The sequence below is a fragment of the Triturus cristatus genome, chromosome 12 (genome assembly GCF_964204655.1).
Source record: "Triturus cristatus chromosome 12, aTriCri1.1, whole genome shotgun sequence".
Taxonomy (NCBI): domain Eukaryota; kingdom Metazoa; phylum Chordata; class Amphibia; order Caudata; family Salamandridae; genus Triturus; species Triturus cristatus.
Window position 1 is genome coordinate 793,288,515 of NC_140595.1, and position 27,967 is coordinate 793,316,481.

Here is a 27,967-nt window from a genome sequence, read left to right on the forward strand (position 1 = left end):
GTTTTGAGCAGTGGGTATTAGAGGCATCACAGTCAGTATGAAGATGAGAGGCAGAAGGGACAAAACATGTATATGCACCAGCTACTTTCAGTTTCAAGCTAATATACAATTGCAGGTGTAATGTTCAGCAATTCTGCTCAAAGATCGTCACTTGGAATCCGGAGTGCTGTTGGGGAATGGGTTAATTGAGTAGATCCCTCAGTACATGGGCTTTGGAGACAACCAAACAAAGCAAACCTCAATAACTGTGGTTCTGGCAGTTTCCCTCGGGTTGCTAATTGCCTTTTAACAATAAGGAGTTTGAATAAGGTAAGCTTGGATTGCAATTTGCTTTTACTGGTAGCACTTTGGGCACATAAATTCTGAAATATTTTCTGCAGTAGGTCATCTCATGTAAAGAATAGTTGGTTAAAAATATTTTCTGGCATGATGGATTTCTAATCTTTAAGGCTTTCAATATCTAACTCGCCCACAAGAATTGTACTAAAACACGGTTAGTCAAGACTCTGTCAATGATAGAAGGCTGTAAATCGCCACTTTAACCTGTTCCCTTTCCTCTAAGAGTACCTGTCTGAGGTAAGCAAAAAACATAGTCTTCGCTGCCTGAGGTTATTCTTTCTTTCTTGTTTTATTTTTGACTCTGACCTACCACTTTCATCAGCTTCCAAGACTTTCAGATGTGGTCTGGGAAAGAGTGTAAGGGCCAATTGTCAATACCTAAAAGGTCTGCGCCTACTGAGGATCCAGTCATTAAAAGGTAAAGGCCACAGACGGGTCTTGATATTGGCCTTCAGTGTGGGCACCTTGTCTTTCAAACTTCTGTAGAAATCCAGAAAGTGTTGATCTGGTTTGTAGTGTCTATGAAGTATCCAACTGTCACGGAGAGGGTACTGCGCGCGGTCCTTATAACCAGTGGATCAAAAAAAAACCACCAAGTTCTGTATTTATTTATTGCAGCACTTTTACACAAAGTCCTTTACAGAATAGTAAGATTTTACATTAAGCATAAAAGAGCTTTAAGTTTAAATAAGCTTACACTTGAGATACAACAGGCCGCTGTCCGACAATTCACCCCCTTTGAACTGCTGGTCCATTCCTTCGATGAATCGAAGGGCCTTATTTCTCGGACGTACCAGATCCTACAGCACCGTCCAATGCTAACTGCACACTCGTACCAGCACCAATGGCAATTAACGTCAACAACGGAAATCACACCGACACAGTGGAATCGCCTTTGGCGCGATATTCCTAGGGTCTATCGCAGCGTCCCGCAAAGGGAAAATGCATATAAAATTATGACGCAATGGTATTATACGCCTACTCGACTGCTTGGTTCATGCGCTTATGGCATGTAATAACCATGGAACTTTTTACAGCACGACTGCAATCACGCAACACCCGCTTTACTGCTGTTTGGCGACCTTTAGTCCACTATCTCTGTAAAATAGAACATGCGCGTTATCTACCCTCCAAGCTTGGAGCGTTACGTCTTTTTGAAGATGCCATACTCCCGTCGGACCCCAATAGGCTCCTTGCGTAACCAGACCAGCCCTGGGCGACGCTCCATATGGCAAGCCTCAAGATATGCGCTCTCAGCACCATACAGTCCTGCACGCGTATACCCGTCCGCCTACCTAGCCGCTTTTATTGCTGCATACTTCCTTTTTTCTCTTCTCCCCTCTTCCGACCCTTTTCTGCTCCTTCACTATTATCCACTCTAGATGGATCTCATACCCGTGTTCTTACTGTTCTTGTTGTTGCACCAAAAAGGTCCTGAGACTTCGCACACCACTCTAATATTGCTATATCTACAATGTCACGCGGCCGGCCCACTAAGGGTTGTAGGCGACAAGCTGTGTTTTCAACTGTCTCTTTAATGCCTTTACATATTCTTGAAGAGCCTTGGGTGAAACGCGGCCGGCCCTAAATGGGTTGTAGGCTTAACACTGTGTCAATTTGGACCTCTGTTCTACTTTGTTTGTAGAGAATAAAAACAGATCTTTTAAAAAAATAAAAAAAAAATAAACTTACACTTGATCTACCGTGGATACAAAGTGGACCTTGAGACTTCCCTTTAAAGAAAGGAGGCGATGTAGTATGTTGCAACCAGAATTTCTTTCTCTAATTTAGGTGCCAGAAGTGTGAATGACTGAAAACGTGAAGCTGCACAAAGAGAACCAAGAACGCAGGTACCCGCTTGGGAACCAGAACAAAAAGAGAAGGCAGGAGTATACAAAGAGTTTACATAGCAGAGATGAAGTGAAGCCAGAGAATGAAGACTGTTGTAAACAATGGAGAGAAAGCATGGTTGGAACTGAAGAGCCAGAGTAGTCACCGTAAGATGTACACCGAAATTTGGAATAATTTGAAAAGGTAAAAGCAGGTGTTTAGGAAGACTAACGTTGAGTGAAGAGTAGGAGTCAATGCATGAAAGAAAGGTGGTCCTCAGCAAAAGTTTTAAAGAAGCAAATAAAAAAATAGTTTGATTTTATGTACTTTGCCAAACAGGAGAATTGCGGAGTGAAGTTTAACCTCTTACTGCTGAGGCTTTTTCATCCCCAGTGCTGAGGCCTTTTTTGCCTATTTGGGGTAGTTTGTGCTTACGCCTCTATACCTTTTTTTCCTCATAAGGTATCCACGCCAAAATTTACATCATTTTTTCCAACATCCTGAGGCTTCTAAAAGTACCCTGTGTTTGTGAATTCCAATTGAAGGAACCAAAAAAATAGCCAAAGTATAACAAACGTTTAGGTTTTGGGGGTAGAAGTATTGCTCAGCAATGTCTGGTTTGTTAACTAAAAATGGAATCAACAAATGGTTTGCCCTGCTAAAATCACCATCATCCCAGTTTTTAGAAACCTGCAGAGTTGTATAGCCACAGTTTTGCTAATTTCCCCCCAATTTTTTGTACTTTCAACCTATTTCCAAATTGTAGCGGAAACAGGTGTGGAACCCATGGGTAATTCCGGAAAGCGATTTCTGAAAAGGAAATACAATTCTGAATTCAGCAAGTGCTAATTTGTGTAGATCACTTAAGGTTAAAAGGTAACTGTTTGGGGAAAAATTCTGGAGTACATAAGGTCTCAGATCAGGGTATCTGATCTTTCAGGAGCAAGAGCCTTCACACACCTCAAGGGGTGTCATGTTTCATCAGGCAGCTCCTCGGTGGTGGGTGGGGGGGGGCGCTGCAATGCCCAACGGGCCCCGCAGTGGGCGTTGGCCATAGGGCGACACCTGCACCAAAAGGGTTAAAGAAGAGTCCAATTCAAAACCAATATTCCTGGCAGACAAAAGGGGGTATATGTGGAGAAATAAACATTAGAAGTGGAGTGATACTTATGGAGAATACAAGAAACAAATTGAATGTTTTTTAGGCATACATTTTTTAACAGTGCAGTGGCGGCCAAGGTTTCACAGAGCAGTCAGTCATGCTGAAAATGGACTTGTAGAGCCTTAGTATAGTTAGAGAACGAAAATAGGAGTTAAAGGCGTATGAAGAAATAGTGGAAACAAATGGAATGGTACACAGTGAAAATCGTAAAGAACCAAGTTCAGAAACCTGTGGAACTCTGTAAATAGTCTGAAAAGGAGTTAAAAGCTTACTTTCCTAGGAGACTGAAAAAGAATAAGAGGAAAGATCAGAAAAGTTTGAATAGTTCCATTGATGCCAAGATTCAAATGAGAGCAAATAAGAATCAAGTGGTATATTGTATCAAAAGCCACACAGCGGTCCAGAAGAATAGGAATAGAAAATTATTGAAAATCGTAGATATCTATCAATAGCCATTACGAAGACACCAGGAAAATTGGGGAAAAGCTGCAGGGTCAGATATTAGAGCACATACTTTGGCTTACAGAAAACGATGACTGATTTGGACAGCTGTTTCGATTCGATCTGCCCGAAACTAAACTGCTGTCTGAATCGGTCTTTGGGGGCCCGTAGCAAGCCCCCTTCACTTAGGGCTTTCGGAATCGGGCCCGTGGGGGTACCCAAAGAACCCCCTTTCCAACCATGCACAGGCACAGTGTGGCAGGCACCACTAGGTGCCTGCCACAGGGTGCATGATTTTCCCCAGCCACCCATTTCTTCAGTGGGAGCCTGTGTTCTCGTTCGGAACACAAGGCTCCCATTTAAGTCATTGGGAGTCCAACCGAATTGTATCTGGAAGCATCCGCATGCAATGTAATCGGTCGGTCGGACTCGCAGAACCTGTGGAGACGATTACGAAACCGATTCGGTCGAAAGAGTTTCCTAACGAGATCTTAATCAGCCCCTAAGCAGTAAGGCGTTTTGGAGCTAGTAGGAGGCAATGTAGCTGGGTTACCGTGGTGGGCAAAATATCAACCTGGTGGCTCATGTTGGTATACTTAACTCTTTGCAACTTTTGCTTCTGTTTTTTCCCCCTGGTATTTAAATAGTGCAGCCATAGCCACTGTTGCAGTAGGTCACTTTACATGCAGTAGTATAGATACATAAAAACAGCAGAACATTAAGTGACAGAGGAGTACAGCTGCAAAAGAACAAAAAAGACTGAGAAGCTATGGAAGGTGGAGATGTAAAATATGGATTTTTAGCTTTTTGTGGAAGATGAGTAGGTTACAAATGGTTCTTATGTGTGCCGGTATTTGGCTTCAGAGTTTGGGTGCTAAGCTCAAGAAGGCCTGTCTGACATGCACAGGTTTGCTCTTTTAGCTGCAGAAATCCCTAGGATTCGTCTTTCTTTCCCTCTTGTTTCTCTTCGGCTTCTGCAGTGCTTAATTTGTAAAAACAAATAGTTGCCAGTGCCCTCGTCAGGAGGCCACTGTATCTTGCACCACCCATTGCCCCTATCAGCCCTGCTATTGTCAGTACCAGCACAACTCATAACCACTACACTACTACAAGTGTGACAATTGAGACTACTACAGGTCCCTAAAGCATTGCTTTAGTGGCAGGTTTAAGTCATGTATATTGAATCATTGAACAACTGTGATTGTGCTCATCCCTAAATTAGGCTGACAGCACCACCACGGGCAGACTGTCATAAGTCCCAGTGTTCACAATTAAATGCCGGTGCCGAGCACCAGAAACCACTGGCTCAAATTCAGCACTGGGCTTTTGTATATGTGCAATTTATCTTTTAGGTATGAATGGAGCCCTGTGTGGACAGCTTTGTTCATTATACAAGCAATTTTGAAAGTGATGCTTGCTTCTAATGGGAGCAAGTGGAGTGTTTTAAGAATTGGTGTAACATGGTCTAATTTCCTAGTGTTAGTTACCAGCTGAACTGTGGTTCTTTGAGCCTTCTTTGTGTTGAGTGATGAGGGTTGGGTGAATGTAGAAGTAGGAGTCTGTTCTGTTCTTGTTTGGGTTCAATTTCAGGAAGAAGACCAATGTGCTAACTTCCAGTGGACATTTCCAGGCACTGCTGTGTTGTAGGCTTCTTCGTTCAGTCAACTTCAGTGTGCCTTTTGCCTTGCCAAAAATAGCTGGACCCTGGGGAGTTAAGTGAACAGCTCCTTACCTGGAAGGTCCTCTCAAAACACAGGTTTTTTGAATCATTGAAAGTGCCAGGTGGCTAGCCACACTGATCTCCTAGTCTCCATACCATGCAGAATGTACCAAATGTACTCTGATTTGCACCAGTTTACATGCATACTTGAGGGTGATCCTATTTCACCTTCATACTAGAACAATGGGTCATACCTTCTACATCCAAGCCGTATGCCCATAGCCTCACATTTGGGGAACAAGGTCTTGTTGCCATTCTATTATTCGAATTGAGGAGAGTTGTTGGTATGGGTATCCTTGGGATTATAGCACCCAGCAGATAACAGTGAACATATGAATTTGTAATCTGCCTGCAACTATAGAGAGAGCTCTGATATGGTTGCTCACCAGGAGAGACTTTTTGTGCATACCCCAGCTGGCAGAAATAAGTCTATTCCTTTGTTGTGTCACATTGTCCAGTCTCTAGGGATCAGGGTAAACATGAAAAAGCAGGAGATGAGGTAAACTTGTGACAAGAAGAAATGGAAAATGCATGGAATACAGTAGTGTTTTTCAGTTTGGAACTTTACCTCACAGTCATTATGCCTGAGGTGTGGAAGGGAGTGTACCCCAGAGGGCAGAGGCTTCAATTTGAATGGATTGTATCTCTAATCTACGCAAACCGCCTGCAAGGCTAGTTGATAAGATATCCGGCAGGTTATTATTTTCAGATTGTATTGTAGATATATGTAGAGGAGGACTTCCAGGTGGAGCCTTGTTTGTGGACAATGCCCTGTATTGGAATAGTCTCTTTCTGATATTGAGAGTCCATGCAAGACCCATGAGGGTTGTGATAGCTGAGTGATAACATTTCAGGATGTTGTTTACTGTACAGTTGTGGCCCCTTTGGCATTTGTAGATTGTTTCGATTGGAGCCTGGCATGGTTAATTCTTTGCTGCCCCTGCCGGCTGTTGGGGTTCAATCACCAACACAGGATTCCCCGCCCTGAAGATGGTTTTGGAAGAGACTTTTGATGACCACATTAACTTACGAGTTGCATGTCTGTGCAGAGCTGAATAGAACACATACCATTTTTCTTTTACTAGGGAGACAGCAGACCAGTCTTAATAGCTACCCTACCATGGAATTCATTATATAGTTGTCAACATTTTTTAAGATACCCTCTTGATGGTTTTAACACCAGTAGGTAGCAGCGGCCCGTCTGATTCTGTTAAATGCCTTGTAACCTTATAGGCTACCAAAAGGCATCGAGTACATTTTAGGGTGTAAATATTTTGCCTTTGTTAAGTGTCTGGTAAATCCATGGAACGTCTATGAGAGTGAGCTATGGACTGCAGTAAGATGTTGAAATACAGCAACGGCCAGAATACACAATATGTTTGGTATTCTGCTAGTATTAATATGCAACCCTGTTTTGGAGATTTGATTATTTTGGTGTGACTTGCCATCTCCTGGTCTTCATTGTATGTTGGTGTATGTATTTTTCTCTGCTAATGAGTTTTGTTATTGTGTGGGGGATTCTCCCCCCTATGAAAGTATGTTGTATTGATTCTGAAGGGTTATACCTGAGATATTACATTTTATGGCATTGTCTTACCATTATTTAGCCTTCTGATATTCCCTGTTCTTGTTATTTTCAGTCCCTGCACTTCCTCACAGCCAGTCTCGCCCAGACAAGTTTCCCAATAGTTTGGAGTCTGAGAACGGTGAGTAAATAATTGTTGACCTTTTTTTTCCTCAACTTGTTTTTCCAGACAATGCCTCTAAGCATTTTGTTCGACCCATGCAATCACTGTTACCTAAACTCCTTAATGTTCTGCAAAGCTGGTATCCTCGTTCTGCAAAACTTGTTTTTTTGCCTTAGGCAATAAGCGATAGAAGTGTCTGCTAGTGGGTAGCATACTATATTTAGAATTATAAATGGGTGCTAGTGAAGTCCAGTATGTGTTTTACCAGGGAGTTCGGAGTGTCATCAGATAGAAAACAATAGCGACGCTTGAGTTGTCTACGATGTCCCTCAGAACCCCAAGTTGAAAAACATCCTGGTAATTCAGTTTTTACCCAATTGTAATTTTATGCTATATATGGCCCCCATAATCATTTGCCCCTGTGTTTAACTACTACGCAGGGGAGTAATAGGGGAGCCCTACATAACTGGTCCTCTCCTCCCTATCCCAAATTTAAACAAACATTTGCAATGCAATAGGTCTCCCATTAATGAGAGTTTAAGCTTTTGGCAATGCAATAGCTTAAACTCTCGCAAATCCGAGACCTATTGCATTGCAAATATTTATTTTACTAGCGCCACATGGGCCATTCCCCTTTCTATAGACCAACCGAGTCTAAAGAAAATGGTGTGTCCGACATTAAAGTGAAAACACAGCATGGGGGCTTTTACAAAAAAGAACACTTATTTTTTTAGGAAAATCGCCCGTGCCACGCTTTCACTTTTAATGTCGGCTGTGTACCTTTCTTTGGACGCGGTTTGTGTAAAGAAAGTGGCATGGCCGCTATGAATGTGAAAGCGCCGCATGGGTGCTAGTAAAACAAAATAATTAAGTAAGCGTGGCCGCTAAATGCGGACCGCATAGCTAAAATACATTAAAAAACGCTGCCTCTATAGTTAAAGCGCGCCACCATTAGTACAAATTTAAATAAAAGCGTGCGGCGTGTTGCGAGGTAGTGGGTGGAATTGGGTGACAGCATAAAATTAATTAGTGCTCTCCGACTTATAAACTGACCATGTAAGAACGCCAGTAAACGGTCCAGTCATTATGGGAGATAACAAATGCAGACAAGGCGGTACCAAGGAGGGACTAACAAGCCAAATTACGACTCGGAAGCCAGTTTTTAAGAAGGGCAATGACACAAGCCAATAAAAAATGTGGGCGGGGCTTCAAAGCCATACTCCACTACTACATGCCTCGCAACATTGCATGCGCTGCCCAGGCTCGGCCTAAAAAATACCTGTCCTCCTGCCACCCCCCCACCACTGTCTGCACCTTCCCTTTACCTCTCCTACAGAATCTGTGCTCCCTGCTCTCCAGCACTGCTCTGAGAGGCTTGTCAGAGCATCCTGTCAGAGTGTCCTAGAATTCCTTTATAACGTAGCAGCAGTGAATAATAGCTTTTTGAAAAGCTGTTCATAAGTCACAGTAAAAAGTAACTGGGTTTGAATCCATTTATTCATGCTAGTGGCTCTCTATCGGAGCCATACATACCATATAGAATTCTAGATGGGTAACAGTATATTACGGGTATGTTTTTAACCAAAAGGTTCTGAGTAGCATGAAATAGACAACGATAGCGAAGCTCAATTGCTTATGATGTCACTCAGAACCCCGAGGTGAAAAACATCCTCATCATACATTTTTTACCCATCTATAATTTTATGGTATGTGTGGGCCCCCCCAATTCATCTGCCCTTGCTTTCCGCGCAGGGGCCGAGGAGTAATGGGTGAGCCTTACATAACATGGCTTCTCCTCCCTGTCCCAAATATGAAAAATAAACAATTAAAACAGTTATCTGCTTAGGTCCAAGAAGACAAGCTCCATGCAAAATGATATGGTTAAGCCATGTAAATAAGTTTTGTTTAAACTTTATGTGTGGACATATATAATTCATGATTATGCTGAAAATGTGGCTCGACTGGGGCACTTTGCTGTTCCTGAGGAATGAGGGAGTGGTGTCTAGCCTATTCCGTTTGATAAAGCATTGAAGTCCATACCGCTGATTGAATGTGTGATGTAGTAATGTTATCTTGCCATTGCATCCATTCAAATCTCTAGTGCCTTCACTTTTCAATCATGGGTTTTGGTATTTGATATGCTTATTTCTAATAAACAGATGGCTTAATTTCTCGCTCAAAAAGTACATATAATGCACAACCAATAAAGGAATAACCCTTGCCTCCAAATTACATACTGTTGAATGCATTGCTTCTACAGGGGACAGGATGCTTAGAGCCTGAGTACGTCTAACCATTTTGAACCTCTCCCTTCAAGGAGAGTATGGGTGAAACGTGCACTGAAAATGGCTTTTAGTGTCATCACCTTTCTTATGGTAGTGTGGGTGAGTGCATACTGTTCCACTACTGTCTTAATAGATTCAAAATGTGTACATGAGGAGGACATTGAACCAACAGCAGGCACAAGAAACTGAAGGAAAAGTGTTCTGTTTAATTTGTGAAAACAACTGGAGCATAACAGGGATGAGACTGACTGAGAATGTATAGACAGGGTGAGATAAGTGTCATGTTATATTGATTTCTTTCTCATCTGGAATTGGAGTAGAATCTCAGCGTTAAATCTGATATCATGAAAACGGTGAACATTCAGACATCAATCAGTTTTTCTCCCTGTCTAACATCTTTTGGTGCCCTTTCAGGATTCTCCAGTATGGAACTCTCTGAAGTGGTGAGCAATGCCATTTTGTCGGCCTACAATGGCAGCCTGTTGAACGTCAGCCTCGGAAGCCCGACAGAGACAAGTGCTGCCTGCACCCCATCCATGACCTCCAATGATGCCCTTCTCTTTCATGAGAAGTGTGGCACCCTCATCAAGCTCAGCAACAACAACAAAACTGCAGAGCGGCGGCGACCCCTGGATGAATTCAACAACGGAGTGGTGATGACTAACCGCCCATTGCGAGATAACGAAATGTTTGAAGTAAGGAAGTTGCAGAGCCCATTGTCTAGTTTCTGGCTGTCACAAAAAGATGATCTGTGCATGAAATCAGTTCTCCTTAAATGCTCTTCTTTATGTTCTCTTAGATTAGGATTGATAAGCTGGTAGACAAATGGTCGGGGTCCATCGAGATTGGTGTGACAACACACAACCCTAACAATTTGGAATATCCTGCGACTATGACCAACCTGCGTTCAGGTAACGTTGATTCACACTAGTGTTCAATAAGATTTTGCATGTACCCCTGAATACGTAGAGCTTCTGTCTGTGCTTAATAGAGCTTCTTTCATGTGCCTGCATTCCTTCGTGTTTTTTTTTTGTACCCCCTATTTAGGTAATGCTCTAAGAACTTTCTGAGGTTGATCAGAGTAGCACTAAATGAGGTAATAGTAATCCATTACTAGCACTACAAGATTTTTATGATTTAGAGTTAGTCTTTTTTTATTTTTGCTACCCCCCTCTGCTTTAGTAACACTTCTTAATACACCAACATTCTAGTACTGGTATGTACTGCTGAAGCCCAGTATGGCTCCTAAATGCCACCTTTAACTGGCCTTCGTTTCTCACGCTCTTCTTTTCATGTTGTTCTATTTAACTTTTATAAAGTACTTAATTGATATTAAACTGTTTCCATGCGTGTTCATTTTTTGCAAGTTAGGGATCACTAGCACTGGAACATAGTGATTTCCTCAGGGTCTTATAATTTCCTGTAGTAGAAATCCAAAGGTATAGAAGGTTTAAGAGCATTACATGAACCAATATATTTGCATGGAATTTGCATCTGGGTGAACACACTTAAAGGAGCATTACAGGTGATCTAAGAGCTTTATATGCGAAGGGCACCTGAAGGAAGGTTGCCATGTTAGGTAAACTACAGCTGGGGTAGTTCTACAAGATTTGTTTTCCCACCCACGGGCGACACAGGTGAACTTGATTCAAGGCACCAGCACTGAATGCGAAAGACTGAATGCGAAAGATAGGTTTTTGTAGCCTCGCAGAACCCCACCCAATATATTGTTGAATTTCAGATGTTGCTTTTGGGTTAATAGCAATCCTTAAACCGGTATCCGGGCCCCGTGGTATAGGAAGCAGACCTATTTCGCTCTTTTGAATATCACACATTCAATGCTACTAAGTAGAAAAAACACTTTTAACTAAAAGCATTTATTGCAACAGGCGAACTTGTTTCTCAATACATCTAAAAGAACGACCTAGAATATCATAAAAATAGCAAATAGGCACATTGTAAACAACGAAAATACAACTAACGTTTCTAACCTAGCTAAAATGTCATTTAAAACCTTACACCCTAAAAACCTACTCTTATGTGCTACATTAGGAGAGCATGGAAAGTACAACTTGCAATGTAGACTTTTTTTTAAGGAAATACAGCGCACTGCACACGTTGTTGACAGTAAAAGCTGTGTTTATCAGAGAGACGCGAAGGCAGTGTTCCCTGCAGAAAGAAAACACATGCCGCAGCAATGTCCTTCTCCTGAACTCAGCTCTTTATCTGTATCATTTACGATGTCGCATCTTCTTAGTGTGCTGGCAGCACTCAAGGCAGTGTCTTGTGCGAAATCAGAGCAAAGGACCTCTCCTGGCAAGTGGTCAAGTGGAAGTCCTTATATACTAAATCTTTTCATAGATTCGAATTTCTGACCTAAATTTAGGAATGTCTGGCATAGATTGTGTGCATCAAAGTGTGTGTCTCAGATGTATTCTTATGAACATATAGGGTAACTGATCGTCAATTCTGACTACACTATTTTAGCTATACGTCTGTATTTGTTCTTATTTGACCTTGACATTTTGAAAACTAGACACTTGTCTCAGACTTGACTTTCGATCAGGTGTGATATCTATGTCATGTCTGAATGACTTGAAACTTTTACAGTTCTTGGAATGATAAGGTCAGACGACATCTGGTCAATGGCAGACATGACAGTAAATCTGCATAAATTGAGGAAAGTGGCAACTCTCATTACATAAAATTTAGGAAAATAGTGGCTATAATTCGACTTTCATTACCTAAGATGGAGTCTGGGCCTACTTGAAATGGAAATGGGCTCTACACCAGCTAGGGTCAGAATTTTTCATGTGTTAATCGGCCATTACATATGTTAGTGTCAATATAGCCATAATGCCAATGGTTGTGTGGTTGTATTCCCCATGCCTTTGAGGTTTCCATTACTGATTGGAGTATGTGTCATTCTGGAGTGTGTTTGGCATAAGGTATGTGCTTTAGGTTGGGAGACATCGCCCAATTTATTGATTTGAGGATGCATGAATATGATGTCAAATAGGTGTAGCTGGATGTCTTTACGCACTGTTTACCAGAGATTGGTAACCTTCTTTATTGCCGGCTTCTAGGATCGTTGAACTTTTGAATTGACTAGAGCGATGGCTGTTAAGTTGGGAATCTCACACAGTGCTTTCCTTACTCAGACACCCTTCACTCCAAGTTTTTGTGTGATCGATTTGATTACATTAGTTCTAGCGTTGCTTGTACTTTACCCTTAGTTTTGTCTCCCTACCGTCCTTCAACTGACACTCATCAACTTTCTTTGAGATCACATGACTGAGGACAAATCATTGCTTCCAAAATTGACTAAGCCTCCCTTTGACTGACACTATTAAAAACGATAAATCTGATGTCACTGCCAACAATAAGATAATTTGCGGCAATGGACATTGGCCTCTTGCTTGAAAGTCACCTACCAAAATTGAATCAGATGGATCGGAGGTTTGATCTAAAACTTGGATTTTCTTTGAGGCTAAGGGGGGAAAAAGAATGGGGTCATTTTCATGTACACGATTCTCAATGCACAACCATCTCTCACAAGTCAGGCAAGAAAGTTCACTGGTTACATGCCATGCTTAAAAAAAAATTTGCTTCAGGAATGTAGTTTCATAAATTTCTATTTTTCCAGTAACTGTGATAGACATTTCTGGCATGAACGTAATTTTAAGAGGTGACTGACTACATGTTGACCCCATTTTTTACAAGATCAGATTTTCTCCGTCAAGAGGCATAACATTTGTTTGTAACACGATCTATATGAATGCTTCAACGAACACCTGGAGATTCTACCATCTGCACAGTGAACTGGGATATCGCCAGACCAGAGCAGTTAACTAGTTTAATTTTATGTAACCTTTTCCATTTAAACCTCTTCAAGGTTTTACGTGCTGTTTCATCACTTCTCTGCGTTGTAAGAGTAAAGGATAATTTCGGAAAGCAGTGATTGCTCTTAACCTCAAACATAATAATCACAGAGAATGCAAAAATTATGTGCATTTATAACTGATAGGTTTTGTTCAATATAGACTGGGAGCCTTAAGCATCATATTTCTCAGATATAGTCTTTCTAGCTGAACACACAAATGAAAAAAGATGCAGCATTGGGCACTAGAAAAGTATTTTCTAGCCAAGCACTGGAAATGTATTTGCTAGCCTGGCAAGACTTTCAGAGAACCTGCTAAATTAAGAAGTTGAATGGGGTTAAAAATAATGAAGCTCTCTATCATGGGATCGTGATTAATGATCATAAACACCTAATATCTCTGCCATTGTGATGCATTCCAGAACACATTTCCAGCAGAAATAGAAGGTTCTTTAATCTTAAACCTTTGTAAAGGCAGCATTTCTTCTACTTGTATCTTTCATAAAATAGAAATCCGTATATATGCTACATTTATGACCATGTACCACATTGAAGGATTAGCCTGCTCCATCTCAGCAGTAACTGATTATGTTTTTTCCAGAGTCTTCATAACTATATGGGAGAGGTTTGCTCTTGTTTTGCTCATTATTTCTGCCTGAAGCAAACATTTCTCTATACCTTTATGAAGACTGTGCATCGTCAAAGACCAGCATAATGTCACTGCATTGTGATGTAATGTTCTTTAAAGTGGTGTCTCTTCAACCCTTTAGTAAAGTGGAGCAGTGTTATTTTGCGGGGGGGGGGGGGTTGTTCTGATTAATATAGGGTATTGCTCCAGATCCTTGCTGGGTGCATAGATTGAAAGCGTCTGCTGTCTTGTGTTTTTGACACTTCTTACTTGGCAGTCTGATGTTGTCCTGGCTGTGGGTGTGCAAGGAACCACCAGAGATGGTGAGTTTATCAACAAGCAGAGTGCTGGTTGTGATGACTTTGTGAGTGATGGAGCTGGTTTTGAAAATGGAGCAGACTGGCAATGGGAGACAGTGGATTTCTATCAGGGCGGGGTGATATGATCATAGTTCTTCACGTCCTGGATGAGACTTGCTGTGGTATGTAGGATGCCCCTAAGGGTTGCCAGTGTAAACTCTGGGAGGCCATGGAGAAGGGCACTACCACCACCCAGATGCAAGACTGTCAAGGCTTGAACAGCAGTTCTGATTTCGCTTTCTGGAAGAAACAGTTTGACTTTCTTTAGAAGGGAGGCCGTCTTTTCTTTTTTTGGCGGTTTGTTACTTGATGATAAGGTTGGTGTCCATGGTAAATCCAAGTGACTTGGCTCTTAGTGAAAGTAGGAGTTCAAAGCTGTCAAGGTTTTGTTTGTTGTTTTTGGCAAAAAGCAGGATTTCTGTCTTGGTGATGTTCGCTTCAGGTTGGTGCTGAGCATCCAGGGCTCATAGACTGTGTTGTTATGGGCATAACAAGGCCTTAAGATCAGTATGTGCAACCTCTCGCGTCCCTGGTGCTGAGGCATGGCGATACCCCCGGAAAGGTACATTGTCTCAATGCTGTATACAAGAGAGTTATGATATCACATAGCTAGGCCGATAGAAGACACTGCCTTGCTGCCAAGAGGGCCCTGCTTCAAAAGGTCCAGCATGCCTGAGGAAATCTGCCCGCACACTCTCTATTGCGAGTCAGAATTTATCAGGGCGAGCAATTTTAGGGCCTTATTGCCCGGTCTGGCGAGAGACCTCAAACTGGCACAGAAAAGGTGTTCTGTGTGAGAACAAATTCTTTAAATCTTGTTTTTATCTTGTTACATTTTCTGTGTGTTCAAAGACAGAGGTCAAATTACAGCTTATGTCTTCTTACAACTTGCTGCTTATTTTATCCTGGAGACTGGTGGGCACAATATCCTCTAACTTTGGAGTCCTAGGAATGAAAGTAAAGCGAATTGTTTGACAATCGTGCTGCAGTACATGCAGTGTGAAATGAAAAGGCTGTATGATGATGTTTTCTAACACAACATTTGAATAGATTGTAAATCAACTGTACACATACTTGAAAAAATATTTCAGTAGTTAGGAAAGCAATTATTTTGTCATTCTGAAGGGTTAGGAAAACATATTTTAGTAGGATCAAAACAAATCGGAACACTTTACTTGGTGATGTGCAAATGATACATATTTGCGGAAACCCGATTTCCATACATTGTTTGCATGCTATATAGGTTTATCAGTAAAACTGCATGCCAGTGGGAAAGACTGTGGCCATTTCAATTGCAATTTAAATGACACTGCGCTTCCACATCATGCTTTAGCAATATATTTATTTAAAGTCAGAGTTTTTAATCGTGAACTGAGAAACATTCCTGCCCCTACAACAATGCAATTAGTGAGCTAAGAGGCAAGCGAGGTATCATGTGTAACGTTTATGTGGCTAGATTTGTATTATGCATGGAGCAAATGTTTACTCGCTTACTTATGCCTGCTACCCCTCCTGAGGTATGGGCCATCAACCAGGACTCTTCAGGCACCTGTGTCCTTAGCCTTTCTTTTAATCTGACTTCAGGTGTAAACCATCTCCTTGCAGTCCGCCTCAACGCCAGGTGTTTCTTGGCCTTCTTCTTTCCCTTTCCCCTTCCCCTTGAGGGTTCCAGGTCAGGGCTTTCTAGGCGGTTTGATGCGGGCTTGTGAAGGGTGTGACCTATCCAGCCCTAGCATCTATGATTTTTTTAATGAGCAAGGAGTTTGAAAGTCTGCTGCCATAGGTCATTGTTTCTGATGGTGTTTGGCGAGTGGATTTGGAGGATTTTCCTTAGGCAGGTGTTGATCAACGTCTGGACTTTGTTGGTGGTGGTCACTGTTGTCCTCCAAGTTTCTGCTCCAAACAGAACGACCAATTTTACTTTGGTGTTAGAAACCCTGGTCATGGTTTGCAGCGTTAGGTCCTTGGTGCTCCAGATCTGCCTTACTTGTCTATGACACTTCCCATCTAGGTGAAGGGCTGAACCTCTTCTAGTGCTGGCCATGTGAGCCTTCAGGATCTTAGTTTTTCCCCTGTGAATGTTGAGGCCAAGTTCTTCTGACGTGGCTGCCACCTTGTCTGTCTTCTCTTGCATCTGCAGATGGGTATGGCAGTCTAGGGTCAGGTCACCTGCAAAGGCCAGGTCGTTGAGCTGCATCCAAGGTGTCCACTGATCCCATTTCTTCTCCTTGCTGTGGATGTCTTCATGATCCAGTCCATGGCCAGCAGGAAGAGAAAAGGCGAGAGCAAACAATGGCGTACTCTGGTGCTCGCTTGGAAGGCTTCCGTGAGATGTCCTCCATGGACTATTGTAGGAAACTGGTTCTGTATAGGGTATACCGCTAGGTGGTTATACAGTGCACAGAGTTCGTCAATACACCGACGTTTCGAGGGCTCAATGTAAACCAAAAGTGCTCTATTAGTGGTAGTGTGGGCGAGCAGCTTTCGGCCTGACACAGAGGAGTGCAAGACATTTATTGCACAACGTTGACCAATAAGGGACATACTACTCAAAAAGGAGATCCACACCAATTTTATAAAAAATAAGCTTTGTTTGAGTTTTATCTTAAGACCAAGATCCTCGCAATAAGATAAGTACACTTAGTGCAATTTTCAAAGAGTTCAGTGTTATTCTAAGAAATAAAACAATGATGCGGTTTTACAGCTCCAGTCTTCGGGACCAAAGGTCAGCAAGGGTCATATGAGCGGCAAAACTGCATCACCAGCGGCACAGGGGGGTACAGGGGGCTCCGGGTGCAGAGGTAAAAATCTGAGTTCGACCCAATGCGTTTCAATGGAGACTAAGGGTATTCGAAGCCACGCTACTTGCAGGTAGGTAAATCGGTTGCAGGGCACAAGCTTTGGGGGGAAGAGCAAGCACAGAGGGGGCCACAAAGCTGCACCAAACATACACCACCAGCCGCACAGGGGCGGCGGTTGCAGGGTGCATATACAGCGTCTGGCGCCAATGCTTTTCAATGGAGAACTTGCTTCAGACAAACAGGCTGAAGGGGTCGCACCAGAGACTGCAATAGGGAGAACAGAGGTAAGTAGAGATGTAAGGGGCATTAGGGGCACCATTGGTTCAGCTCATCAAGGCCCAGGGGCTTCGGGTGCAGGAGTGTCCTTAGACTTCTGATTCTTCTTACCGCAGCTGGTCGTGGCCAGGGGGAGCCTCTGGATTCAGGCTGCAGGCATCATTGTGGAGTACAGGAGGGGTCAACCAAAGTTGGATTCTTGGTCAGGATCGCTGTGGAACCTGTTCGGGGTTGGTGGCCCTCCTAGACACTGGTGGGAGGCATTGGGTGCAGAGTGGGCAGAACTCGCGGATCCGGAGGGCACCGGAGTCCTTTGTGTAGGTTCCATGGGGACAGATCCACTATCCTCTTAAGTCTCTGGTCTTTGTCAAAGAGCAGGCAGTCTTCCTCATGTACTGGAAGTCGCTGGCTGCGGGACAAGCATGTCTTCTTTTACAGGGTTTTGGAAGCTGGAGATAGGCCGTTATGGCTGGGAGGGGCCAAGTCAGTAGTCATCTTCAGGTTTCTCTGCACAGCGTCTTCTTCGTCCTTTTTCTTACATTGGCAGGAACTAGTTTCCAGGTCTAAGGGAGCAGCCTAAATACTAAATTTAGGGGCGTTTTAGGGGAGTAGCAGGTAGGGCCTATGGGCACCATACCTGGGATGACTACACCCTCAATTTGCCACCCTCCTGTGGGAGGGGGCATAGAGCTAGCCCTGATTGGAGGGGTCTCCCCATCTTCAAGATGGCTTAGACTGAGAGATGTGCTAACCCTCACCTCTCCCACTTTAGTGGTGGAGTTGGCAGAGGTGGGCACACCTCCCATTCTCCCAAGTATTCCCGCCGGTCTTCCCACCCAAAGTGGGGGTGTAAACAGAGGCTGCCATCTTCTGTTAGCAGCAGAGGCTGCAGGTCACATTACAAAGGCAGCAGGCCTTTGAAGCTTCCTTCTCGAGCACTGTGCTCATCCTGGGGGAGGAGGTGTGACACCTCCACCCACTATGTGTGTTGTTTGGTCCCAGAAAGCAGAGGCTCTCGACCCAGAGGTCCAGAAACCTGTTTGGTGGTGGAAGGCTCCTACAGCCTGTCTGTGACAACACCAGGGTTGGTACATTTTCTGGGTGTACCTCTGAGGTACCCTCTGGGTACATGGTTCAATAAATCCCACACTGACATAAGTGTTGTTTTATTGAAAAGTGTAGTTTGGCACCAAACACTCCTGGGTTCAGAGAAGTCATCATGGTGCTGGGAAACTTGAGTAGTCGAGTTTCCAGCCCATGTTCGCTCTATGGCTTCCCTGGTCCTTACATTATCTAAGAATGGCCTTAAATATTGTAGGGGCATGTCTGCCCACGTTGATATGCCCATACCTCTGGTATAGTGCACCCTGCCTTAGGGCTGGAAGGCCTGCTAGAGGGATGACTTACCTATACTTTAGGCAGTGCTAGTTGGCATATCAACTTTGTTGTTTTGTCTGCACCAGGCCATGCATGCTGGAGTGGCCTCATGCATGGCCTAAGTGAGGGGTCCCTTGGGGACCCTCTTCAGTCCCAATGCCATAGGTACCCAGATATCATTTACTAGGGACTTATAGGGGCCTAAAGGGCCAATTGTGGAATAGTTTTTAGGGAAGAGCACTGACACGGCACCTGGTTGGGAGGGACCCTGTGCATTACAATCGAAACGAAATCAAATACCAGGCAAAAAGTGGGGGCTAACCATGTCAAAAGAGGCACTTTGTCACAACTATCTTGCAGATCATTTCATTGTAAGAGTTCCTGATGATTCTTGCGAGTTTATCTGGTACACCTCAGTGGCGGAGTAGTCTCGCTGTTGAATGCCTTCTCATAATCAATGTAGTTGACATAGAGTGGAGAGTTACATTCCATAAACTGCTCAGTGATGATTCGCTGTGTTGCAGTCTGGTCTGTACAGGATCTAACTTTGTGGAAGCCAGCTTGCTGATCTTGCTACTGAGCGTCAAATTGTTCCTTCATTCTCTTCAGGGTGACTTTGTTGAACACATTGCCTGGGGTTGATAGAAGAGTTATCCCTCTGTAGTGTGTGCAGTTACTAAGGTCACCTTTCTTGGGGATCTTGATGAGATATCCCTTTTCCAGTCTGAAGGCACCTTTTCCTCTTCCCATATACTTCCAAACATGGGGTAGAGCATGTCTGCTGATGTTTCAATGTCTGCCTTCAGTGCCCCTGCAGGAATGTTGTCGTGTCCTACTGCCTTCCCATTTCTCAGATGTTTGATGACTTGCCGTATTTCTTCCTTGGTCGGTCTGCTGCAGTTGATTGGCAAGTCCTTATCAGCTATCTGTATGTCTGGTGGAGACTGTGACATGGGCTTGTTCAGCATTTCGTCATAGTCCTCCACCCATCTTCGTTGTTAGACTTCGTTACCCAGAATTGTCTTCCCAGCTTTGTATTTAACAGGTCTTTCTGGCTTGCTCTATCTGCCGGAGATCTTCCTTTTTATATTGTAGAGTTCTTTCAAGTTTTCATGGCTTGCTGCTGCTTGGGCTTCTGTGGCAAAATCATCGATGAATCTCCAATTGTCTGCTCGTAAGCTTCTCTTTGCTTTCTTGTTCGTTTTGGTGTTTTCGCCTTGAGCTTTTGTTTTTTCAGTTCTTGTTCAGCTGGTGTTGACTGCAGCTTTCTTTTCCTTTTTTCTTGGATTTTGCAGAGTCTCAGTGGATATCCATTCTTTATGCTGGTGCATCTTGGGACCCAGTACCTTCTGGCAGGTTGATGTCCATGTTTCTTTGATCTTCTCCAACTGACTTGCAACCGGGTCTCTTAACTCCGCCATAGCCTGATCCAAGCCCATCTGCGAAAGGAGGAGGGTTATGCGTGGGGCTAGCTACTCCAGCAAGTAAACAAATCCTAGCTGCAGAAACGTCAACCAAATGACATTCCGGCCTTAGGAAAAAAGGAATCTTTTTCAAGGAGAGCTATGACGCATTGTGGTGAAAGCTAGAGATCCATGGAAGCCACTAAGCCGAACCATCTGCCTTCTACCAAGACCATCACAATGGGGACATGGAACATGAGTAACATGCACGAGACAGGCAAGACAGCCCAAGGGGCAGTGGAGATTTTAAAAAGATACAACCTTGCCCTGCTTTGAATCTGAGAAACCAGATGGACACAGTCCGAACAGAAAAGACTGGTTCCAGAAGGAATGCTGCTGTATTCTGGATTCGAGGAAGAGCACGCCCCAGATACTCGGGGACAAGCACTTATGCTAATGCCAGCAGCCCACAGAGCTCTGATTGGATGGGAAGCCCATGGTCCCAGAATCATCACAGCAGCAATCCACACAAAGAAAAAGAGGATCAACAGGAAAGTTATCCAGTGCTATGCACCTACAAACGGCACTCAAATAAGAGGAAAAAGAACAATTTCACAACAGACTCAGTCCATTTGAGAGAAATGCCTTGAGAGACATCACCATACTGATGAGAGACCTCCGTGCCAAGATTGGACACAACAACACTGGATGAAGTCATGGGCAACCATGGCCTTGGTGAGATGAACGAGAATGGTGAAAGGCTTGCAGATTTCTGCCCTGAACAGTCTGGTTATAGAAAGTAGTGTATTCCCACACAAAAAAATACACAAGGCAAAGTGGGTGTCGCTAGACCATTCAACAGAAAATCAGTTTCATCATGTCTTCATTGCCAAGAAGTTCCTGAGGTCCCTGCAGGATGTGAGAGTGATGAGAGAGCGGATGTGGCTTCAGACCATCACCATGTTGTGGCCAGGCTAAAGCTGAATAAAGCATCGATGGAACAGACAAACCAGCGGCAGCGATATAACACCACCCTCCTCAACGATGGACAGAAACTGAGTGAATACAATTTTTAATGCCAAGAAATGTTTTTTCACAAATAAAATTGTTCAAGCTAAAAACTCGGCCAAAGAAATATTTCAAACAGTATCTGAGTTGATCTCCCCTCGCACTGGCAAAATTGAATCTAGTCAGGAACTCTGCGAGGATATCGCGAGTTTTTTCCTGAACAAGGTGGAGGTTATTTTCTCCGCGTTCAATTGTAGTAATATAGATCATATTCCCCGTCAGGAGGGAGTAGAACTTTTAAAGGATTCCCCCCAGGTTTTTAATACATTTTATGATATTTCCTCAACTGACACTGTTCAACTCCTTTTGACAGTGAGATCTGGCTCGCCTTTTGATCCATGTCCGGTCGCAGTAGTTAAGTCTGCCCCAAACCCGGTAGCTCAAGTCCTCACCCCTCTTTCTAACAGCATTTTTGACTCCGGGCTCTTCCCAAAAATGTGGAAAATGGCTTCAGTGTTACCATTACTAAAAAAGGTGAATCTTGACTGTAAGGACCCTAATAACTTTCGACCGATTTCTCGCCTTCCTTTTCTAGCTAAAATGCTGAAGAAGGAAATTAATAGGCAACTAAGTGCCTTTCTACGGGATAACAAAGTGCTGGATCCCACGCAATACGGTTTTAGAGAGGGTCACAGCACGGAGTCAGCACTTATAAAATCAACAGAAGAGATTAGGGAGGCCTTAGATGGGGGAGGGAAGGCTGCCTTGGTTTTGCTGTACTTGTCGGCAGCTTTCGATACGGTCCACCATGGCTTATTGATGGACCGTCTGTAAGATTGTGGTATTCAAGGTAAAGCCTGGCTGCTTTTAAAGTCCTTTTTATCAGATCGTTCACAGACAGTAGCATTGTCCAATTTTCACTCTAAGCCTTTCTCCTTGCCTTGTGGAGTGCCTCAGGGGTCGTATCTTATTCCCCTACTTTTTAATGTTTACGTTTCCTCTCTTGGCTCACTGATTAGTTCATTTGGTTTTAAACTGACCTCCTATGCCGATGATACACAGATTGTTGTGTCACTACAGCCAGGTCAGGATTTGGAAGTTGGGAAACAATTCCATGATTGCATGGAAGCGGTGGGAACGTGGATGTCTTGCAACTGCCTTAAATTGAATTCAGGTAAAACAGAGGTCATCCTGTTTGGGAATGATGTAAACTTCTGGACTCCTAATTTATGGCCTACCACCCTCATGTCTCTTCCCACACCGTCTAAAAAGAACATAAAAAATTTAGGAATCTTAATAGATGCCAAGCTTAATTTTGGTGACCAGATTAATTCTACCTCATCAGCAACCTTTTTTATCCTTAGGATGATCAAAAAGATCCTCCCCTTCTTACCGCCTGAGAGTCAACGTACAGTTGTTACTTCTCTCGTGATGGCCAAGATTTATTATCGTAACGGTCTATATTTGAGCCTACAGGAATGCCATATGAATAGACTGCAAACGCTTCAAAATGCTGCAGCTAGGCTACTGTCAGGTACAGCTAAGTTTGCGTCTATTTCCAAAGAAATTAGCAAACTGCACTGGCTTCCTGTGAGGAAGTGGGTCTGTTTTAAAGCCCTTTGTATTGTGTTTAAGGCACTTCAGGGCATGGGCCCGGAGTTCCTGAAACAAAACATCCAATGGTATCATCCTAAAAGGACGTTACGGTCAATGGAAGCCAGGTTGACAATAGTACCACGGATAAGGAAGGCTTCCTGGGGTGGAAGAAGCTTCATTTTGCGAGCCACCAAGGCATGGAACGCCCTTCCGCCCTATCTTAGAATGTGCCCTGATCTTCTGGCCTTCAGGAAGAGCCTGAAGACCTGGTTGTATAATAGGTAGTGTGAAAGCTTTTGTCCCCTCCTTTAGGAATAATGGGTAGCGCCAGGACACCCTGGGGTAATCGCGCGCTATATAAATCCCCGTAACATAACATAACGTAACATACTCAGTCACTCTCAGTAACAAGTTTCAAGGTCTGCAAGAACTAGACGACAAAGAGGAGCAATCTTTTATTTTATTAAATCAAACAGGAGTTTTTCTATAGCAAACTTGCTAATCCCAAATATTTGAAGCTGCTCTCAAATGTGGAAATGAAGAAAAAGGAGACTGTGAAATAAAATGTTCACCTAGGACTACACGATTTGAAAACAAATATATGGGTCAAGCGCATTAAATTTAGATCGAGTAGATTATTCACATCACTAATCATACGGACCTGGTAATTTTTTTTTAGATTTTTCGAGGCCTGACTAGGGATTTGTGGATCATTTGCTGAGGGACAAGGTGAAGAGATCAGTAGCAGAAGCTTTTTTTATCTCCTGCATACCGTGACCCATGTGTGGGTTTTCACGGTCTACCTTTTTTTGTGCTTTTGTGCCCTGTCCCCCTTATCCCCAATCTTCTTTTATTGTTAAGGGGATGCTCCCATATCCCTGACCATTTGTTAATGGGGGGCTGCCACACCTAAGAGCTTGGCGCTCTCTTGCCACCCTACTGTGTGCATCTGCCGCATTGTTTACACGGTGCTGAGCAGGTGGTGAAATGTCAGTCATAAAAAGGATGTGGCTTTAAGGCTGCATACTGGGTCTACACTTCCAGAAGGTCATACTTTCAGAGAGTCATGACACTTATAGTTCACTTTAATACCATAAAATCAAATTGCAAAGAACCAGTGGCATGACCACAAGGCCAAAGAGGATTGCATCACCTAAGAATCAATTACATCATGGAGACATATAATAAAAGTAAGGGGACCTCATGCACTAATGCATATAAAATCATAACACTTTATCAGATTATGTGATCCTAGTCTCGTTGTTTCTCAGTGTTAAGTTGTTCCTGGTGACCAAAAGAGGCCACCATGCTGATAGACTACATATCATCAAAGGACCCCTTTAGTGTGAGACTACGTATTAGAGTCACATGACCGTAGAAGATTATAATGATATAATTCTGGACATTGATAATCCTTCCAATATTTCCTTGTATCTCTCAACTCCTAATAGAGTTGTCAGTATGTAAGATTATCAGCAACAAAGAAAAGGATTCCACACCTCTTGAGCATGGTCTTCTCCTGTAGCTGTTTATAGTGGCAGTGTAATAGTTTGTCCGTCTCTGGCGTCTTTGTTGCTAGAGCCACTTGCAGCAATTACTTCACTGGATGCTGCATTCAGTGCTTTTCTCCAACCATTGAACTCTTTTGAGTCCTCAAAAGGGAACATCTTTAATTTTGTATTCTTTATGAAGATCAGCAATCTCACACTCTTGCACATTTTCAGAAGTTCTTGGTCTTTTGTTTTTCCTCACAGAGGAGATGCAAAAAGGGATTGTAAATTACCCATTACTTTGTGGAAAAGCAACAAAGTGGTTTAACAAACTCGTGCAGGATCCTCTGTACAGACAGGCTCCTCTTTCTAAACTAACCGCTGCAATTTATTACGAATAGGGTTGAGTGAAGAATACAAGTTGTTCCTTCCACAAAAACGAAATATGCAAATACACTTGAAAGGCTTTTCACCTCACTGCTTGTGGAATCAAGCTTGGCAAGTGTGAGCATGACTTTCCTTGCAAGCTAAGTCTTTGGGATGGTCATTATATCATTCTGATGGATATTTTCAACCCCTAATTCCTCACCTTTAGAGTATCCCCAGAGACCAGAGTGGATTTGGAGAATTGTTCCAGCAATGCTCCTGGACTGTAATAGGTGGATCCGGAGTGCCTGCATATGCAGTTACATATAAGCACTATCCCTGTGCACTAACACAAGTTTTCCTTTCTTTTCACATCTTTTGATGTGGATGTGGTGCTCCTCGATAGCAGTCCAGATCGACCACCCAAGGTCGCTCCCACGAGAAGTACAGTTCCTACTCAGACTTCCTCTAACTCAGTCTCTAGGCATAATCGTACGAAGGCCGAGCAGCACTCGATTTCTAGTGAGAAGGCACAAGGAAATTGAGGAAAACTTCACACTCCTCCTTAATTCCTTATAAATTTAAATAAGTCCCTCCGTTGGTACCAGCACGTCCCACGTCCTCTGGGTCATCATCGACCATGCAACAAATAGCAGCCATCAAGAAACAAATGTGCAGCTTTTTGGTGCAATATTGGCATACTTTTGGGCTCCACAGATCTGCAGGTGTCTGATCAAAACTTCTGCCAATGGGCTCGCCCCCACACTGTCAGCCCCCCTCTGGATCCGCTAAAAGGCTTGTACTGACTACAATACTTGCTTCTTCTCCAGTGCCAAGATCCATGCCGGTTCCTTCCATACTGACATACGTTGTCAATGCTGATCAGTGAGCCGATGGCGATCTCTCACTCCGAACAGACATTGGGTAGTTACAGGTCTGTTACCCTATGAAATTGTGAAAGAGAAACCAGTGATTTACATCTGGCTTCCAATTCAAGACTGCCTCCATGTCACTACCAGCAGTGGATTCACACTATTTTTGGCTCCAATTAAGAAGTAGTGCAAGAGTCGCCAAATATATCTCAGGATACTGAGTGTGATAAGTTGGCCTGGTATAGGCTGTCCACTAGTTATAGCTGGCACCTTGTACCAGTCCAAACAACCTTTATTGATTAATAGGTTTAAGACAACCTTTATTGAAAGCTATCCTAGTGGTAGCTATGGAGAGCAGCCATCAGGCTAACTGTTGGAGGAGTGTAAAGCAGCTTGGTTTATCAGATTATAACCTCTTGAATAACTAAATGAAAGGAGAACCACACAAGGTATATATATAAAATATATGTATTTATTTCTAAACACACTCTGCTAACCTTTTTATGAAGTTAGAGAGCAAGGCACACAATAATACAGTTATTAATCGACAGTAAATAGCACGATATACAATGGCCCTAGGGGGAGACCAAACCATATAGTAAGAAAGTGGTATAAGAACCCCTTTAGACTTGGAGGGTTCTAGGGCCAGCACCCACGGGAGCACCGGAGTACTCGTGTTACCTCACCCAGGGAAGCCGGGTGCATAGGTGTCGTGAATCGTCGTTGATTTCAATGGCGATGTGCTGCAAAGTGCTGCGCTGTGGAAAGGAGAAGCGTCCGGTGTGATCCGAGTCTGGATCGAAGATGTTAAGAATTTGAAAGCAGAGGGGACAGAGTCTGGGTCACTTGCCAGTGACCAGGGGCACGAGAGACGAGTGCCCACCGATGTCGGGTGTTTCAGCTGCGAAGAGGTGAAGCTTGACTCCACTGCCACGGGGACCAGGAGGCGTCGACGACGACCCCAGGCAAGCTGTCCCACGAAGGATGTTGAGTGCTGGGGGTCAGTTTCCGGATTGGAGTCCAACAAGCCTTGGCAACAGCAACCCACGCAGTGAGAGAAAAATTGCTTCGGTGTAGACCAGCAAGGTCCTGTGGACTCCCCAAGCGATGGAGAGTCAGGGCACGTCTGGAGCAACCATGTACGCCCGTTGAAAGTCAAAGTACCCTTCTCAGGGACCCACAAGTCGATGGACAAGGGATCGTGAAGGGACCAATAGAGGAATCACTAGATACCAGCCCACTGGTCACTCGAGGAGTGTAGGCCAGAAATCTTCGGTGGAATCACTGCTCGGGGTCTGGACTACAATGAGCCCAAAGCGCAGCCTCAGGGATCGCCAAAAAGCATATGCTGCTGCAAATGGTCACGGTGTCCAGGGGTTCGGGTTGCACGGTCCCCATGAGGGCTTTGGATCTCAGGATTGTTGAGAGCACGGATCAGTCTCGGGGAAGCTTGGAAACCCACCTCCTGTTTTGCAAAATCGCCGGTGTCCTTCAGGGGCAGCGTCGATGCAAACTGGACAGATGCTTCTTTGGTGCCTGCCTTGCAGGGGAGTAACTCCTTTACTCCAAGGGATATTCTTTGGTCATCCAACGTCGTGTAGATAGTAGAAGTTCTGGGATTCTGTAGCAGAGTTTCGTCCAGGTAAATTTAAGTCCTGTAGTCAGGGTTCCTACATTATACCCAAGAAATGGGTGGGAAAAAACTCTGGGGACCCACCTATGGGAGGGTCAGGACAGAGGGTTGGCTGCACCCATGTCCTTTGTCTAGTTTCGCGCCAGAGCAGGGGTGAGTGCCCCTGTAACCGGTTTGAGCTGGACTATGCACAGGGACACCAAATGTGCCCCCAGTGCAGACATCAAAGCATTCTTGGAGTGCACCCACCCAGCCCCAATACACTAAAGCCTGTTTGGGAGGTGGTTACACCTCCCTGTGACAGGATACCTATTGTCCAGGCCTCCTCTGCCGGAGTTTCGTCCAGCAGCAGGAGGGCAGACTTGTGTCTGGCTGGCAGCATCCATTTTGTGATGCCAGGGCTTGCAAAGCTGGTACTGGCTGTACCGGTGCTGTCATGGTTCTCCCTCTAGAAGGGTGGAATCATACCTCCCATACCAGTTACTGGTGTGGAGGTATGATTCCAAGGTGTTTGACACCAAACACGACATGTTTCCATGCAGCCATTCCAAAGTTAGCATTTACAGCGAGGTTATAATGCACTTAAGAGTATATGGTTGGCTGCATCACAAAAAAACCCCAGAATAGAGGTTCCGGAGGCTGCAGAGGGGCTCTGCTCATGCATGGGCACCCTCTCACATAAAAACCAGCACCCTGCCTTCAGGATTGACAAGGCCTGCCATAGGGGTGACTGATAGGTTTATTTGTGCAGTGATATGGAGAGATATAGGGAACCTATATCTCAGTAAGGGGTGCATACACCACCTTACACAG

General features: G+C 43.9%; 1 protein-coding gene across 2 annotated transcripts in view; it reads left to right on the forward strand.

Annotated features, from left to right (window-relative positions):
• The window catches only part of NEURL4 (neuralized E3 ubiquitin protein ligase 4), a 277,509-nt gene that overhangs the window by 38,139 nt on the left and 211,403 nt on the right, over positions 1-27,967 (forward strand). For both annotated transcript variants that reach the window (XM_085638608.1, XM_085638609.1), the window contains exons 3-5: positions 7,133-7,198; positions 9,880-10,160; positions 10,265-10,376. In XM_085638608.1, the coding sequence (XP_085494734.1) occupies positions 7,133-7,198; positions 9,880-10,160; positions 10,265-10,376 (459 nt within the window). The remainder of the gene's footprint in view (positions 1-7,132; positions 7,199-9,879; positions 10,161-10,264; positions 10,377-27,967) is intronic.